Below are 20,036 nucleotides of genomic sequence, written 5' to 3' on the forward strand. Positions count from 1 at the left end.
AACAAATATTTGATTTTTCAACTGAAAATATAAATTTTAAACCAAATTGTTGATTAAACCAAAAAAAGTTATTATTAATATTATTGAGTTTTCTACAAACAAATCAATTTTCAAGCAAAAGATTTGAATTCTGAACCAAAAATTTAATAGTTGTTGTTTCAACCAAAATACATTTTTATTTTGAATAAAAAGCAGTGGAATTTAATATGAAAAAATACCAATTTTCAACCAAAAATAGAATAATTCAATTTTTAGTTCAAAAAATTAATTTTTTGTTTGAAAACTGTTTTTTAACACAATAGTTATACTGTGAATTAAAATTATGTATCTTCAACACAAAAATAAATTTTCTATTAAAAAAAGAAAATTTTTCAATCAAATGTAATCATTTTGAACTAAATAATTGAGTTTTCAACTAAAAACGATTAATTTACAAAAAAAAAAGTAGAAAAGTAACATTTTCAGGCTGATAAATAATTTAAAAAAAAAAAACGAATTTTCAACAAAAAGATTATTTTTTTGCAAAAAAGATCAATTTCTGAAAAATTATTATGAATCTTTCATAAATATTCAAAATTTTAACTAGAAAAGATAAATAATTTTCAAATAAAAAGTTTAAAAAAATGATTTTCAACCAAAAAGAGATAAATTTTTTACTTAAGTAATGCAACTTGAACCAAAAAAAATTTTGTTATCAAAATTATTGAGTTTTCTACAAATAAAATAGTTTTCAACCAAAAGATTCGAATTCTTTACAAAAAATATAGTAGTTGATATTTAAATCAAAAAATATTTTAATTTTGAATAAAAAGCAGTAAAATTCAATCAAAAAGATCAATTTTCCACCAAAAATAGAATAATTACATTTGTAGTTTAAAAAATTATTTTTTTATTAAAAAAAAAAACAGATTTTCAACAAAATAATTTAATTGTGAATTAAAATTATGCATCTTTAACAAAACAAAATAAAAATGTTAATAAAAAATGTAATGAATTTTCAAACCACAAAGAGAACTTTTAAATCAAATATAATAATTTGCAACAAAATAATTGATTTTTCAAATAAAAACGATTAATTTATAATAAAAAGTAGAAGTTACATTTTCAACCTAATAAATAGTTTTAAAAAACGAATTTCCAACAAAAATGTTATTTTGTTGCCAAAAAAGATCAATTTCTGAAAAAATATCGTGAATCTTTAATTAAATATTAAAAATTTCAACTAAAAAGGATAAATAATTGTCAACTAAAAAATGAAATGGCATTTTATTAGACTCACGCGAATTCTAAACCAAAAAGGTTTATTTTTTAACGACATTTTTCGATTTTCAGCGAAATATATTTATGAAATTTGAAATAAATTTTCGATTTTTCAACTAAAAATATCAATTTTCAACCAAATCGTTGAATTTTCAACCAAGAAGATAAATTTTCCGCCAAAAATGGAATTTTTACATTCTCAGCTAAAAAATAATTTTCATCAATAATAAAAAAAAGAATTATTTTTCAAATAAATTGTTAAATTTTTAACCAAAAAGATTATTTTTCAACTAAAATAATAAAAATTAAACTAAACATAACTTTTTAACAAAATTACTGAGTTTTCCACAAAGAAATAAATTTTAAACCAAAAGTTATGCATTGTCAACGAAAAATGTAATAGTTGATCTTTCAGCCCAAAACTATTTTTATTTCAAATAAAAAAAAACAAAAAAAAAACAGTTGAATTCAATCGAAGATGGCGAATTTTCAACAAAAAATCATCTAAAAATAAAATGATTACACCTGTGTGTTTACAAAATTAATTTTTGACCAAAAAAAAAACTGATTTTGAACAAAATAGTTCAATTTTGAACTAAAAATATGCATCTTCAACTAAAACATTAATTTTGAAGAAAGTAGTTTGACTTTCAACCAAGTATTTGCATTTTCAATTAAAACAAAAAAATTATTTTAAAATATTTTAACAAAAAAAATCGAATTTTTAAACAAAAAGATTAATTTTCTACCAAAAAATTCCAATTTTTGGAATGGCATTACATATTTAATAAAAAAAATCTGTGATTGCAAATTTAACTATTTTGTTGAAAATAATTTTTTTATGCTAGAAAAATCCATTTTTTAATTAAAATTGTAAATATTTCTTTTTTTTTTGTTGTCTTTTTTAATTGAAAATTCAAATTTAAACAAAACACAAATTTAAAAAAAAAAACCTAATGAATTTGCAATTAAATAGTTTAATTTTCAACTCAAAAATATAAATTTTCAACTAAAAGACGAATTTTTACAAGAAGATAAATATACTATCAACAATAGAAAAGTTAAATTTTCAGTCTAAAAAATTGCCTTTCAACATTTAAAAATAAACCGAATTTTCAACAAAGCAGTTGACTTTTTAACGAAAAAAATTAATTGTCTAAGAAGACGAATTTAAAAAAAAAAGTTAAATTTCCAACCAAAGAGATGAAATTTCATCTAAAATAATGCATCTTCAATCCACAAATACATTTTTAACTAATTAATTCAACTTTCAACCAAGTATTTGAATTCTAATTAGTTGAATTTAAAAAAATAATTTTTTTTAAATTGTTGAATTTTTAATAAAAAAAGATAAATTATCAACTGAAAAGTGAATAGTTGAATTTCAAGTTCAAAAAATTAATTTTGAACAAAAAAAGTTTTTTACTAAAAACAAGGATTTTTAACCAAAAAAATTAATCTTCCACTGAAAAAAATATACACAAAATAAATAAATTGTCAACTAAAAAAGACTAATTTTTAACAAAGAATGGAATAGTTAAACAAAACTGAGAAATGCAATTCTTATCTTTAAAAAATGCCTGAGATAAAAAAATTTTTCTTTAAACAATTATTTTTAACAATTAAAATTGTTGATTGTCACATACGCTCCCTAAAAGTGTAAAAATGACTTATTTACACTTCATTAGGTTCTAAAACCAAGTTTTTACCTCCAAAAAAAGACAGAAAGTGAATTTGTAATTAAATTTGTTTAAAAAATCATCAGTTGTTATTGGATGAATCAATTTGGTAATTATGTGACATTTTTGTATAACTTTTGGGCGATTGAATAGAAAAAACTTGATTTGTTTCTAAAATAACAATTTATTAATTATATTTCATAAAATCAATTAAAATTCGGTTTTTTAACAACTTTTCTAGATATTTGCATCATTGCTTTTAGGTATTTCAAATTAAATTCAAGTATTTTTAAAAAACCGGTACTCTTCTAAAAAAATCCATTTTTGTTATTAAATAAGAAAAATAAAAAAATTTGTTTAAAATCGACTCTGAAAATATTACATATAATGTAATTTTTCTACAGGAAGACTCTTCCCTAGAGTGTACAGAACACATGCGTTTTTGTAGAGGGCGAAATATTATGATAAATTTCACTGATTTGATAAACAGAAGTGAACCAATCCGATATAAAATGGACGTCTTGAAAGAGGGAGATATTGGCGGATACTGCAAGTGAGTATAAAAATTTGGTTCTTGGCCTACGAAACCTTGAAAAATTAATAATAATGTGGTTGTTGCATATTGTCAAAAATATTTTTTGTCCTAGTGAAATTATAAGAGATCACTAAAAATCGAATATAATTACTTGAGGAAAGTTTTTAAAAATAAGTCTGACTATTTTTATTTATTGTTTGAAAATTATACTTTTTAAATTTACGCGGGAATATGGGGCATTCTGATTGGACCAGCTTGGTAAGTAAACATCAATTTGATTAGAGATCCTCTAGTCAGAGTTGCGTCACATTTTATCACTGTTTTGATTGGCTACGATCAAACCGGAACTAGAAGTGATAAAAAGCGCGCGATTTTGAAACCAAATTTCACCATAAACTTACAATTTTGAAGAATAAAATTATGAAGAAGGTAAAATGAAATATAAACATATAAAAACTGTATGAAATATATCAAAATAGAAATATTTATAAGAAAAAGATTCGTTTTTATGTTTAAAAGTTATTTATGTTAGTTGAAAGTTCAGGTATTTTGCTGAAAATTCGTCTTTTTTAGGAGAAAATTAATCTTATTAGTTGAAAATTTAATTATTCAAAAAAAAATTTTAGTGTTTAAAAATAAGTTTTTTCATTGAAAATTGAACTGTTTTATTTTTAGTTCAAAATTGATCTTTTTTAGCTAAACATTCATTTATTTTGTTTAAATGAGTGTTTTTTTATGGAAAATTAATATTCGTGATTGAAAATTCATTTTATTTTGTGAAAGTTTAATCATTTTTATTAAAAATGTATTTCTTTGGTAGAAAAATGATTTATTTTGTTGAAAATTCAACTTATTTGTTTGAAAACATTTTTTTAACAGAATGTTTAACTTTTTAATGTTTGATTTAAAATTAACATTTTGAAATTCAACTGATTTGTTAAAAATTCATTTTTTGGATGAAAATTATTTTTTTATTTGTTAAAAACAGAATTGTTTTGTTGAAAATTCTTCGATTGTCAGTTGAAAATGATTTCGATACCTAAAAATTAATGCATTTTCTCAAAAGTTAATTTTTTGGTTGAAAATAAATTTTCGTAGTTGAAAATTCGTCTTTTTGTTTGAAAATTGTCTTTTCGGTAGAAAATTAATCTTCTTGAATAAAAATCCACCTTTATGGTTACAAATTCAAGTATTTGGTTAAAAATTAATTTTTTGTGGAAAAATTCATAATTTTCATTGAAACTTAATCTTTTTGATTGAGAATTTATATATTTGATTAAATATGCGTCATTTTTGGTAAAAAAATTTATGTTTTTGGTTAGAAGATCAACCAATTGTTTAAAAATTCATTTTTTGTAGAAGAGATTCATCATTTTCATTCAAATTCATCCTTTTGGTCGAAAATTAATTTTTTTAGTTGATAAATCATCTATTCGGTAGAAAAATCATCTTTTTTCTTGAAGATTTATGATTTTACTAGAAACTTTTTTCAAATATTTTTTAGTTTAAAATTTGACTATATCGTAAATCGATTTTTAACCAGAAAACTAAACTTTCAAGTAAAATGATGAATTTTAAATAAAAAAATGCTTTTAACTAAATAGGAGAGTTTTTAACTACAAAAATTATTTTGTTTACCAATAAACGCCATTTTTCAACAAAATACATGAATTTTTAGTTAAAAAAGATCAATTTTCAACCAAAAATGGAATAGTTAAATTTTCAGTAAAGAAAATTTATTTTCAACGAAAGCATTTATTTCTATACTAAAATAATAAACCTTTAACCAAAAAAATCAGTGTTCTACAAAGAAGGTCGAATTTTCAACTACAAATAAGGTACATTTTTTATTTTTAACCAAAGGCGAAATGATAAATCTTCAAGCAAAAAGATTAATGTTTAACCCAATAAATGATTTATCAACTAAGAAAATTAATTTTTGAGCAAAAGATTAATTTCAACGAAAATTATGAATATTTTCAAGAAAAAATTTTTTTAACCAAATGTTTAAATTTTTAACAAAAAAGGTAAAATTACAATCAAAGAGAATAATTTTCTAACAAAAATATGAATTTTTAGCCATGAAGATTAATTTTCTTCGAAAAAAGTCGAATTTTTAAACAAAAAGATTAATTTTTAACCACGAACATTAATTTTCTACAAAATACATCAATTTTTAACCCAATAGTTAAATTTCCAACTAAAAAATGATTACTTATCAACCAAAAATTATGTTCATTTTTAGTTATGGAAATTATTTTGAACTCATAAACGAATTTTTATTCAAGAACAGTAATGTTGCATAAAAAATACGCATTTTCAACTTAATATAGTATATGAATTTTCAAAAAAAGAGTTGAATTTTCAAAATGTAAATTTTTAATCAAACATAAAATAGTTCAAGCTTCAGCTAAAACAATACTTTGAAACAAACCAGTTAAATTTTCAACCAAAGAAAAATCAATTTTTTAACAAAAATGATGAGAAATGATGAGAAAAGATTATTTTTGAACCAAATGTCGAATAATTAAATTGATAAATGTTGACCTAAAAATTGAAACCTAAAATTTTCTCTTGAAAAAAAAATAATTTTTAACCACAAAACGAATTTTTAACAAATAATATAATTTTTAAGGAAAGAAATTAATTATACACCAAAAAGATTAATTTTCAAACCAAGAAGATTAATTTTCTCCTAAAAAAGACGAATTTTCCTTAAAATACCTGAATTTTCAACTAAAAAAAGTAACTTTTAAATCCAAAATAGATTAGTTTATTGTTATTTTCTCTAAATATTTATATTTTCATATATCGTATACCAAAAAGATGGATTTTCAACCAAGAAGATTAATTTTCTCCCCAAAAAAAAAAGAATTTTCATTAAAATATCTGAATTTTTAACTAAAAAATGTAACTTTTAAATCCAAAATGAATTGTTTTTTTTTTTTTTAATTTTTCTAAATATTTATATTTTCATATATTGTATACCAAAAAGATGGATTTTCAAGCAAGAAGATTAATTTTCTCCTAAAAAAGACGAATTTTCTTTAAAATACCTGAATTTTCAACTAAAAAAAAAGTAACTTCCGAATAGAAAATGGATTAGCTTATTTAAAAAAAAAATATATTTATTCTTTCATATATTATATACCAAAAAGATGGATTTTCAACCAAGAATATTAATTTTCTCCTCCCAAAAAAAACGAACTTTCATAAAAAATACCTGAAATTTCAACTAAAAAAGTAACTTCCAAATACAAAATGGATTAGCTTATTTAAAAAAAAATTTATTCTTTCATGTATTATATACCAAAAAGATGGATTTACAACCAACAAAATTAATTTTCTCCCAAAAAAATATGAATTTTCATAAAAATATCTGAATTATCAACTAAAAAAATTAACTTTTAAATCCAAAATGGATTAGTTTATTTTTATTTTTTCTAAATATTTATATTTTCCTATATTGTATATTCAAAAGATGCATTTTCAACTATAAGATTAATTTATCACCAAAAAAAGACGAATTTTCTTTAAAATACCTGAATTTTCATGTAAAAAAGTAACTTTTGAATCCAAAATGGATTAGTTTATTTTTTCTATATATTTATATTTTTATATATTGTAAACCAAAAAGATGGATTTTCAACCAAGAAGATTAATTTTCTCCTAAAAAAGACGAATTTTCTTTAAAATACCTGAATTTTCAACTAAAAAAAGTAACTTCTAAATAGAAAATGGATTAGCTTATTTAAATAAAAATATTTATACTTTCATATATTATTTACCAAAAAGATGGATTTTCAACCAACACAATTAATTATCTCCCAAAATAATATGAATTTTCATAAAAATATCTGAATTTGCAACTAAAAAAAGTAACTCGTAAATCCAAAATAAATTATTTTATTTTTATTTTCTCTAAATATTTATATTTTCATATATTGTATATTAAAAAGGTGCATTTTTAACTAACAAGATTAATTTCTCACCAAAAAAGAGACAAATTTTCTTTAAAATACCTGAATTTTCATGTAAAAAAGTAACTTTTGAATACAAAATGGATTAGTTTATTTTTTCTAAATATTTATATTTTCATATATTGTATACCAAAAAGATGGATTTTCAATGAAGGAGATTAATTTTCTCCCAAAAAAAAAGAATTTTCATAAAAATATCTGAATTTTCAACTAAAAAAAGTAACTTCTAAATAAAAAATGGATTAGCTTATTTAAAAAAATATATATTTATTCTTTCTTGTATTATATACCAAAAAGATGGATTTTCAACCAACAAAATTAATTTTCTCGCAAAAAAATATGAATTTTCATAAAAATATCTGAATTTTCAACTATAAAAAGTAACTTTTAAATCCAAAATGTATTAGTTTATTTTTATTTTTTCTAAATATTTATATTTTCATATATTGTATAACAAAAAGATGAATTTTCAACCCACAATATTAATTTTCTCACCAAAAAATACGAATTTTCAACTAAAAAAAGTAACTTTTAAATCCAAAATGTATTAGTTTATTGTTATTTTCTCTTAATATTTATATTTTCATATATTGTATATTAAAAAGATGCATTTTCAACTATAAGATTAATTTCTCACCAAGAAAAAGGACGAATTTTCTTTAAAATACCTGAATTTTCATGTAAAAAAGTAACTTTTGAATCCAAAATGGATTAGTTTATTTTTATTTTTTTTTAAATATTTATATTTTCATATATTGTATAACAAAAAGATGAATTTTTAACCAAGAAGATTAATTTTCTCCCAAAAAAAAAAACGAATTTTCAACTAAAAAAAAGTAACTTCCAAATAGAAAATGGATTAGCTTATTTAAAAAAATATATTTATACTTTCATATATTATTTACCAAAAAGATGGATTTTCAACCAAGAAGATTAATTTTCTCCAAAAAAAAAAAAAACGAATTTTCGTAAAAATACCTGAATTTTCAACTAAAAAAAGTAACTTCCAAATACAAAATGGATTAGCTTATTTAAAAAAATATATATACTTTCATATATTATATACCAAAAAAGATGGGCTTTCAACCAACAAAATTAATTATCTCCCAAAAAAAGATGGGTTTTCAACCAACAAAATTAATTTTCTCCCAAAAATAGATGAATTTTCAACTAAAAAAAGAAAGTAACTTTTAAACCCAAATTAGAACAGTTTATTTTTTCTAAATATTTATAGGTTCAAATATTTTATACAGTTTTGATATGTTTATATTTCATGCAATCTTCTTCACTTTATTCTTGAAAACTGTAAGTTTATTGTAAAATTTGATTTTGCAAATCGCGCATTTTTTAAATTAAAACAAATAATTATTATAAATTACACATAAACATGAGAAATTACGTAATTTTTGATGCAACGCGAGAAATTAAATAAAAATAATGCATAGGGGAGAGTGGTCCTAGAGGGTAAACAATACAACACAAAGTGAAGAAGTCGACTTTGGTTATTTTTCAAAATGGTGGTCCTAAGTCGGCACCCCTTTGGTAGTGAGATTGCACATATTTTTTTTCGCCGAAATTCCAGAAAAATCGGATGTTATGGGAATTTTAGGAGGAAGTGGACAAATTCAAACCATCTACAGTAAAAAAAACCACTTGGAATATTGTCAAACTTTATTTATAGGATGGAAACCTTTCTCCATTGAAATAATAAAAATCTTCAAAATATGAATCTCAAAAAGAACAAATAACAGAAGCACAAAAATGTGCCGACACAGGACCACATGATTGGTGCCGACTCAGGACCACCTGTTCAGTGCCGACTCAGGACAACTTGTTTGGTGCCGACTCAGGACCACTATGAATATTTACACATATCATGCTTTTACGCACACGAAACAAATCCGAATGAAAAAATCGACTTTATCAGATGATAGTACACAGAAACGAACGCACTTAATCGATTGAAATTTTCAAAATTGGTTCACAAAAATGAAAGAAAATCAAATTCTGTGTACTCGCAAAATTTATACTCCGCGTACGCTATCAAGCGAAAAATAAAGTTCCGGTTTACCTAGAGTGCCGACTTAGGACGACTCTCGCCGAATAATATTTTTAAAACTTAATGCAGCCTTTGAAAAATATATTGTCTCAAATTTATGAAATAATCAGAGTGGAAAGCATTAGAAGAGCTGTAAGGTTTTCTAATCTTAATATTGATATGCAGGTTAAATAAAAAAAGGCTGGAGGAACAAGCAGATCATATCAGTCCCTTACAGTCTTGGGGACCCGAAATACGAAATTTTCGCAGTTTGCCACGTAAGCCAATTGTCGATGGAGATTGTGATGTGGTTATTGAAAAGCCCACATTTATCATGAAAATTGATGCTAGTAAGTTTTTCAGTTTACATATCAAATATTTTGTAGAGAAATCATCTTTTTTGGTTGGAAAATAAAAATAAAATTATTCTTTATTTGATTCAGTAAATTAATTTTTTTCTACTTTGGTTTAAAATATAAATCTATTTGGTTGAAATATCAACTAATACATTTTTTCTCTGGCAATTAATTTTTTTATTAATTCAACTACCTTGTTGAAATTGGAAATTCTTTGTTAAACATTCATTTTTTTGGTCAATGATTTATCATTTTATTTTAAAATAAAACAAGTTTTTCCCTTAAAAATTCAACTGTTCTGTTTTTTTTAAAAATTAATTTGTTGTTAAAAATGTAACTATTCCCTTTTTAATTGAAAATTCCCTCAAAAAAATCAATTCTTCAATTGAAAATGCAATTTTTTTGTTAAAAAGTATTTTTTTAAATTGAAAATTGATTTTTTTTATTGAAATTGCAACTGTTCCATTTTTTTTATACATTTTTTTTGTATATATATTTAATCTTCTAAGTAAAAAATTCATTCGTTTCGTTGAAAATTTATTTTATTTGGTAGAAAATTAATTTCTAATTAAAAATTTAACTATTAAGTTGAAATTTTTTTTGTTTGTTGCTAAAAATCATTTTTTTCTAACTTCACGTTAACTATAATATAAAAATTTCGTCTATTTTTAGTAAAAAAAATTAATCAGCTAAAAAATTAAATTTTAACAACCAAAAAAAAGAATGTTTTAAAATACAGTTGACCAGTCAACCAAGAAGAATAGTTTTTTAATTTTTGTAGATAATTAATATTCTTGGTTGAAAATGTATCTTTTTGGTTCAAAAGGAGTTTTTTTTATTGAAAATTAATTGCTTTTACTGAAATTTTAACTATTTCAGTTTTTCTTGAAAATTTATCTTTTTTTATATAAATTTAATCTCTTTGTTTAAAAATTAAATCTTTTTGGTTAACAAATTTAACTATTTGGTTGAAAATAATAATAAATAGTTCTTCATTTTATTTAGTCATTTATTTTTGTTTTTATTTTCGTTTAAAATTCAACTCTTTTTAAGTTGAAATATCAACTATTACAGTTTTCCTATAAATTGATTTTTTTATTGGAAATACTTTTCAAAAATTGATTTTTTTTGGCCAATTATTTATCACTTTATTAAAAAAAAATTTGTTGCTTAAAGTTGAAATATTCTTTTGATATTTTTTTAATTAGTTTTTTTACATTAAAAATGTAAATATTCCCTCTTTGGTTGAAAATTTCACTATTGGATTGAAAATTGAAAATTCCCTGAAAAAAAAATCAAATCTTTAATCGAAAATGCTTGTATTTTTGTTAAAAATTAACCTTTTTTATAGATAATTAATCTTCTTGGTTAAAAATAGATATTTTAAGTTCAAAGTAGTTTTTTATAAAAAATTATTGTTTTTATTGAAAATTTAACTATTCCAATTTTTCTTGAAGTTTTTTTCTGTATAAATTTAATCTTTTTGGTTAAAAATTCACCTGTTTGGTTGAAATTTTATTTTCTTTGGTAGAACATTAATTTTTAATTAAAAATTCAACTATTTCGTTGAAAATTCTTTCGCTTTTTTTGTACTGAAAATAAATTTTTCGAACTGAACGTTTAAATATAATATAAGAATTTCATCCATTTTTAGAAAAAATTTAATTGACTAAAAAATTATAATTCAATGAATAATTATTTTAGTAAAAAAAAACTTTTTTTTAGCTCAAAATTACAATATTTTGTTGATTTTTTTAAAATTAATTTATTTTTAATTAAAAATGTAACTTTTACATCTTCGGTTGAAAATTGAACTATTAGATTGAAAATCCCTTAAAAATTCAAATTTTTGATTAAAATTAATTTTTTTTTTGTTTGTTAAAAGTTAATCTTTTTGGTAGATAATATTCTTTTTTGAAAATTTAACTGTTTGATTGAAATGTGTTTTCTGCATTAAAAAAATAATTTTTATCATTGAAAATTTAACTATTTAGTTTTTTTGTTCAAAATTTTTTTTATATAGATGTAATCTTTATGGATAAAAATTTATCTGTTTAGTTAAACGTTTATCTATTCTGTAGAAAAATTATTTTTTAATTTAAAATTTAACTATTTTGTAGAAAATTATTTTTTTTGTGCTTAAAATAAATTTTTCTGACTGAATTTTTAACTATTATATAAGAATTTCATCTATTAGTCGTAAAGAAATTAATTAATTAAAAAAATTACATTTTAACCAAAAAAAAAAAGAATTTTCAACAATACAGTTCACTTTTCACCCATAAAGGATAGTTTTTTATTTTGGTAGATAATTAATCTTTTTGGTTAAAAATTTAACTTTTTGTTTGAAAAGTAGTTTTTTACTAAAAATTGTTTTTATTGAAGTTTTAACTATTTCGTTGGAAAGAATAATAAATAATTCCTCATTTTATTTATTCAATTTTTTTTTAATTTAAGTATTTTTTTATTGAAATATCAACTATTATGAAATTAGAAATATTTGGATAAATATTGATTTTTTCGGTCAATGATTTATCATTTCAGTCCAAAAACTTTTTTTGAAAAATTGAAATATTCCGTAAATTTTGTTTCAAATTAATTTTTGTTAATTAAGAGTACAGCTATTCTCTCTTTAATTGAAAATTTCATTATTAGATTGAAAATTCCCTGAAAAAAATGAAATATTTAATCGAGCATGCATTTATTATGTTAAAAATTAATCTTTTTTGAATAATAATTAATTTTCTTGGTTGAAAATTCATATTTTTGATTGAAAAGTGTTTTTTTTTTGTTGAAAAATCTTTTTATCAAAATTTTAACCTTTCCATTTTTTGTATAAATTTTTTAAAATATCAATTTAGTGTTCTTAGTTAAAAATGCATCTGTTTGGTGGGAAATTGTAATATTTTGTTGAAAATTTATTTTATTTTGTAGAAAATTTATTTGTCAATTACAAATTTTAGTAATTTGTTAAAAATTCTTTTTATAGCTGAAAATAAATTTTTATAACTGAAATTTTAGATATTATATAAAAATTTCAACTATTTTAAGTAACAAAATTAAATGAATTAACTAAAAAATTGCATTTCAACAAACAAAAAAAAAGAATATTTCACAGTACTTTTCAACCAAGAAGGATAGTTTTTTAATTTTTATAGATAACTAATCTTCTTGGTTGAAAATTCATCTTTTTGGTTGAAAAGAAGTTTTTTTTTAATTGAAAATAAATTGCTTCACTGAAATTTCAACTCTTCCCTTTCTTGTTGAAAATTTATCTTTTTTATATCAATTTAATATCCGTGGTTAAAAATTCATCTATTGTTAGTAAATTAAATTAAATTTCTAGAATTCATTGTTTTAGACGTTACAAGAAAACCACTAAAATAATTTTAGAAAAATTTTAAAAACCTAGGAGATATTCAAAAATTACAAATTTAGTCCTTTTCTTAACTTTAATAACTTTGGTGATTTTAATGAGATTAAGATGTATTTTTTTGTTGTTATAATTATTCATAATAACACTTACCTTTGATGAAATATTTTTACGAAAAAAATTCCTATTTTGACTAATTTTTAAAACTGTAATTCATAAAAATATGCTTGCAGCAGTAAACATTTATCATCATTTCTGCGATTTTCTCAATTTATACGCTTCGCTGCACGTAAATCTTTCACATCCAACAGCTTTTAATCGAGATAACCACATTATGATATGGGAAAGTTACAGGTAAAAATTTTAATATTTAATGAGAGATCGTCCATAAACTACGCTTTTTTTAGCAATGCAATTTAAAATTACGTTTTACCTTTAAAAATTACTTTCATATTTTAGACTACACATTTATTTCCCTATTCCCTTTTGTTTAAAAGTATTTTTTTTATTTTTTCACTTTTTTTTTAAGTAACCTTTTTTTCGAAGAAAATTAGTCCGCTTTGATTGAAAATTCATTTTTTATGGTTGGAAATGCTATACAGTGAACTTCCGCCTTCAGGTTATTTTTGTCAAACGGCGCTCATTGACTGATTAACTTTGTGTCGATGAGGGCGCTGCAAGCAATTTTTTCAACTGCGCATGTGCCGAAATGCGCGGGTCTATTTGAAATAAATAAATACTATCAATAAAAATAAAGACAAATGTTTAAAACAAATTTTCACTTTTAAAAAAAGAATTTAATTGAATCTAAGAAAGAGCTTATTTCTTTTAATAATTTTTAATTAATGCAGTATTACGAGTTTATACTTTGTAGTTTTGAATAGACCCGCGCTTTTCGGCACATGCGCAGTTGAAAAAGTCGCACTGCTTTTGTTGACGTACGACGTGACAAATATAACATTTTCTTGAAATAGTACAATTTTTCAACTAAAAATTATTATAATACAGGGTGTCTACCCTACCTGGAAAACCTGGAATTGTCAGAGAATTTTTATAATCCTCGAAAAACGTGGAATTCTTTATTTTTGTAGAAGTAGCTTTATATTACTATATTTAAATATTTTGTTAGAAATTTATTTTCTTTGTTTGAAATTCGTTTTTTAACCAAAAATTTAACTGCTCTATTTTTGAATTAAAGTTGATCGCTTTTAGTTGCAAATTTATGTATTTTTTTGAAAATTCCCTCTTTTTTGTAGGAAATTAATCTTCTTGACTAAAAATTCATCTTTTTGTTATATAATTCAACAGTTTGTTTGCAATTTTTTTTCTCTTGACTGAAAAATCTTTCTCAGTTGAAAATTCAACTCATCTTGAAATGTCGTCTTTTTTGTTTAATTCAACTGTTTTTTATTTAAAATTCTAATCTTTTTTGGTGTAAAAAAGACTACTTTTTTTAGAATTTATATTTTTGGGAATAAATAATGATTTACGTAGTTGAAAGTTAAACTCTTTTCTTAAAACTTAATTTTCCTGGTTGGAGGCTCTTGATTTTAATTGTAAATTCATCCCTTTGGTTAAAAAATGAGCTATTTTGTTGAAAATTCTTTTTTATTTTTAATTTAAAAATAACCTTCTTAAATGCAAATTTAACTTTTCTATTTTTGGTTGAAAGTTGATCGCATTTAATTGAAAATTTAAGTGTCTGTTTGAAAATGAATATAGTTTTTAAAAAATTTGTTCTTTGTGGCAATAATTAACTATTTTAGGTGAAAAATTAGAAACTTTTTTTTTTAAATATGAACTAGTACATTTTTAGTTCAAAATTCATCTTCTTTCGAATGGAAATTTAATGATCTGACAGAAAGTTAAACTCTTTTGTTCAAACTTAATTTTTTTTGGTTAAAAATTCATTATTTTAATCAAACAATTTAATTATTCTTGTTAATTAGTTATATTTTTAATCGAAACCTTAACTTTAATTTCAAATTCGAGTATTCCAGTTAAAGATTCTTTTTTTTTAGTTAAAAATGCATCAAAATTCATCACTTCGTTTGAAAACGTAAATATTTTTTAAAAATGTAGTTTTTTTTAATCAAAATATTTTTGAACTAAAAATGTGACTAATTCCAATTGAGTATTTTATAATTTTAGTTGAAAATTCACCTTTGTGATTGAAAATTAATTTTGTTTAATTAAAAATTCAACAATACAATCTTTAGTTGACAAATTAAAATTAATTTAAAATTAATCTATTCAATCATTTTAGTTAAAAATTCATCATTTTGGTTGAAAAATTGTTGTTTTTTACGTGGAAAATTAATTTTTTTAACCGAAAATTTAATTTCTGTTTACAAAATTGATCTTTTTGGTTGAAAATTCAGCTATTGTTTTAAGAATTGATTACTTTGTTTAAAAAACATATTTTTGCAAAAATTAACCTTTTAGGTTGAAAATTCAACTGTTCCAGTTAAAGATTCATAATTTTATTTTAAAAATCATGTTTTTGCTTTAAAATATAACTATTCCATTTTGAAATTTATGATTTTAGTTAAAAATTCATCACTTTGTTTGAAAATTGATCTTTTTAAGGTCGACATTCAATTATTCGGTGAAAAAAATGTATTTTTTAGTTTAAGCTTTTTATTTTTTTTAGTTGATTTCAATATTATTTAATTATTTAATTAATCAGTGGTGCTAATATATTTAAGAATATTTTATAAAATAATTTTGTCAAACCTTTCTTGATTAAACATTTTAATTGAATTCGGAGAAACTGGAAAAAAATATTATTTTGAATAATGCGAAATATTTGTGTGGCTCTTAACTATGAAAAATTGTACCTGGAAAAATTTGGAGGTACCTAGAAAAAGCCTGGAATTGTCAGGGATTTTTTTTCTCCAGAATTTGAGTAAACATCCTCTTTTAGAATCAAAAAACGATTTAAAAAAAGAAGAATAAACATAAAATCCGTTTAAAAAAGCCCAGAATTTCTAAAGTTGTTTATGGATGAACTTTTAATTAAAATTATTAAAAGTTAATTAATTAAAATTAAACACTCTTAAAAACCGGATTGCATCAATTTTGTTATTTTATAGTTACCGATCAATGTTTCAAGAAACATTTGCGGCATTCACATCCAACCCTCTCTGGGATTTGAAAACTTTTCGAGGAGAAACAGTTTGTTTCAAAAATGTGGTATTCCCTTTATTGCCAAGAATGATTTTTGGATTATATTATAATACACCACTCGTAAGTACCTGGATATTATCCCCTCTCTAAATTAAAAAAAAAGAAAGAAAAAAAAACACCATGAATAGATAATGTTAGAATATGTCCCATAATTATTCAGATATATGGTTGCCAAAAAAGTGGTCTCTTCGAAGCTTTTGGGGATCATGTCATGCATCATTTAGGTATTACCCTGCACGAGAGAAAAGACGCGAAAGTGCGAGTCACTCTGCTCAGCAGAGACACGCAATACAGAAGAATTTTAAATGAAAACGAGTTGGTCAAGGCTTTAAAGAAAAATCCAAACTATAGGGTCAAAAAGGTAAGGAATAACTAAATGAAATCATTAAGGCCCCTCAAAATCAATGATAAATCGAACTTCAAAAGCTGAGGCTAAACCGGATTAACATTTTGTCTATACTCTATTCCCCGAGAGAATAACCTACAGGACTAACTTACGTCCATGCTCCCTGAAGATCATAAAAAATTGATTGCTTGCTTCAAAATATTTTTCAACAATGAATAAAAAAAATATTAAAAAATATATATATAGGGGGTAAATCTTCCGTGGAATGACCCATATACTCTATTCCCCGATTAAATAACCTGCAGATCAGCAGGTTAATTAATCGGCGAATAGAGTATATGGGTCATTCTACGGGAGATTTACCCCCTACATTTTATTTATTTCAATATGATGTGCAAAATTTCCGAGAAATACATTTTTGAAAATTATCCTGTTAAAAAAAGTGATGGTCTTCACTTTTTTATAACTGAAAAAGTATTTATCAAAAATTTCAAACATTTTATCTAATATGCGTTTGATCGCGAACTTCGAAATGAACTATAGTAAAAAAACAGCTCCATTGAATTTTCATAAATAAATTAGGCATTTTTATAAACAAATATAGATTTCTAAAAAAGGGCATAATTTTTTTCACTTTTTTTGGCGGGTTAATACATATTTTTTACATATTTTTAAATAAACTACAAAAAAGTGAAGAAAATTAGGTCCTTTTTTAGCAATCTCTATTTGTTTATAAGACTGCCTAATTTATTTATGAAAATTCAATGGAGCTATTTTTCATTATACAAAATTACAAAAAGACGTATTAAATATTTTTCAACAATGAACGAAAAAGAAATATTTTCGCAAAAAAAAATTTAGGGGTTAAATCTGTCGTTGAATCACCCATATTCTCTGAAAGAATGACCTTATTCTCTCTTGGGGAATAGAGTATATACCATGAAATATAATAATAAAAATTATAGCGCCTCTTGCGGAAAAACGTTGAAATACAAGTTTTACAATGTTTTTATTTCTAATTAAAAGCGTTCAAAATTGCACACTTTTAGATAAGATTTTGAAAATTGGAGAATTTTATTAGAAAAGATTTTTCCAAAATTGAACAATCTTATTTGTTAATAAAGAATCTCGAATCTGAATAATTTAAGATTAAAATTTCGAAAATAGAACAAGTAGAAAACGTTAAAAATAAAATAATTTCAGATTGAAATATTCAAAATTCACTACAACTTTCTTCTGAAGATTATCTTTTTAGTTAGAAACTTTATTATTTAGTTGAAAATTTAATAATTTTTTAAAAAGACATTCATTTTAGTTATAAATTATTTAAAATTCTTATTTTAAAAATTTTGTTAAAAAGTCATAATTTTTTCTGGAAAATTTTACTGCTTAAATACAATACTTTCGTGTTGAAAAAAGAACTTAAATATTTTTTGGGTGAAAATTCAACAATTTTTTTAATTTGTCTTTACTTTTGTTTATTTAAAAATCCATCTGTTTTTAAGAAAAATGTTATCTTTCTTAGATAAAAACGCAACTGTTTAGTTGAAAATTAAATTAGTTTGTTAAAAATTCACCTTGTTTAGTTGAAAAAATTTGCCTTTTTGGATTGAAGTTTCAATTTTTTTCTTAGAAACTTATTTTTTGTTACAAAATTCAATTTTTGATCTTGAAGAGTCAACTGAATCTTTTTGAATGAAAACTCAATTTTTTTTGTAATTAAAAATTCTCCTGCTTTAAGAGAAATGTTTTTCAACCGAAAATTCAACTATTTTTTTTTTAAATTTATCATTTCGATTACAACTTGATCTGTTTTAAGAGAAATTAAATTTTTTCTTCTAATAAGAACTCAAATTTTTGGTTTAAATTTTAAGTTGAATTTTTTTGAATCATTTTTTAAATGAAAATTCAACTATTTGGATAAAAGTTAAACTTCATCATTAAAGATGTTTTTTTTTATTGAACGCTTATGTCTTGGGTTGAAAATTTGAATTTTCAGTGGAAAATACTTTTTTTTTGTTTGTTTAAAATAGATTTTTTAACAAAAAATTTTTATTGAAAATTCAATTTTTGGAGAGGAAATTTGTCTTCTGGCTTGAAGGTTCATTAATTTAGATAAACTTTTATTTATTTTTTGCATGAGAAATATTTGTTGGAATTTCGTCTTTGGTTTTAAAATTCCCTTTTTTTTGTTATATAAATTTAATTCTTTTTTTATGGAAATATGAACTATGAAACTTTTTCGTTTATAAAATATTCGATTTTAAAAGTATCACCATATGACAATGCTGGCATTTGAATATTAATTATTTGAAATGAAAAATTTGTCAAGGAAAATTCAGGGAATTTTGAAAGTGTTCTCGGGTTTCGCATTTTTCCGCAAGAGGCGCTACGAGCGATGCTTTATTTTAGTGATTTTTATTTTTAGCGATTACATATATTTATCTCGGAAAAATATTTCGTATCATATTAAATATCCAATAAATTGAAAAGTACTAATGAAAAGTGAAGAAAATATTATTTCAATTTTTAAATACGAATAAACTTTTTACAGAGTACCAATAATAATTCTACAAGACGAGAATTTAATTTTCAACATTGACATCAGTAAATTATTGTAAATTGTGAAAATAGTAAATGTCAATGAAATTTTCTTTTTAATTTACTTTCTTTCGTTATAAGGCATTTATAAAAATTAATTATATTAACAAAATATTTATTGTTACAAACAGACCGAATATTTTTAACTTTTTATATTATAAATAATATGATTTATAGAATAAATATATATTGATAAAGTTGTAGAATAAAAGTGTCTTTGTGAACCATATTTTTAAGAACAATATTGTAATAGATTAAAAAAGTTTTTTAAATTATTTGATAACTTCAATCAATTCTATTTTAATATTTTTCCAAATTGATGTTACTGATAATTTGCATTAAAAAAATAGTTTAATTGCATATTTTACTCATTATTTATTGTTTTAATTAAAAACATTTTTCAAAGTGCAGAACTTATATATTAATTATTTTTGAAGTGAAGAAAAAGATTGCGATATTTAAAAACAATTGTACCGAATTAAATTTTTTTGTAATTTTTTTATAGCAACTTTAATTAATTATTTTATTAACATCCATTGAAAATTCACTTTATTAATAATTTGCGTTAAAAAAGTGTTTATTTTTAATTATTATTAAATTATTTATTGAATTAATTTAATTTATTATTATAATAATTATTAATTAATAAATGCAACTTTAATTAATTATTTTATTAACA

The 20,036-nt window shown here is 21.9% G+C and overlaps 1 protein-coding gene across 2 annotated transcripts in view; it reads left to right on the forward strand.

Moving 5' to 3' along the window:
- LOC117167673 (EGF domain-specific O-linked N-acetylglucosamine transferase-like) overlaps window positions 1-19,422 on the forward strand; it is a 27,303-nt gene extending 7,881 nt beyond the window's left edge. Inside the window, exons 4-9 of one of the 2 annotated variants that reach the window (XM_033352783.1) lie at window positions 3,344-3,492; window positions 9,679-9,842; window positions 13,455-13,575; window positions 16,317-16,470; window positions 16,571-16,771; window positions 19,311-19,422. In XM_033352783.1, coding sequence (XP_033208674.1) covers window positions 3,344-3,492; window positions 9,679-9,842; window positions 13,455-13,575; window positions 16,317-16,470; window positions 16,571-16,771; window positions 19,311-19,358 — 837 coding nt within the window. In that variant the 3' untranslated portion in view covers window positions 19,359-19,422. The remainder of the gene's footprint in view (window positions 1-3,343; window positions 3,493-9,678; window positions 9,843-13,454; window positions 13,576-16,316; window positions 16,471-16,570; window positions 16,772-19,310) is intronic. The other variant, XM_033352784.1, reaches the window with a different exon arrangement.
- Window positions 19,423-20,036: the final 614 nt, after the last annotated feature.

The sequence above is a fragment of the Belonocnema kinseyi genome, chromosome 2, assembly GCF_010883055.1.
Source record: "Belonocnema kinseyi isolate 2016_QV_RU_SX_M_011 chromosome 2, B_treatae_v1, whole genome shotgun sequence".
NCBI classification, from domain to species: domain Eukaryota; kingdom Metazoa; phylum Arthropoda; class Insecta; order Hymenoptera; family Cynipidae; genus Belonocnema; species Belonocnema kinseyi.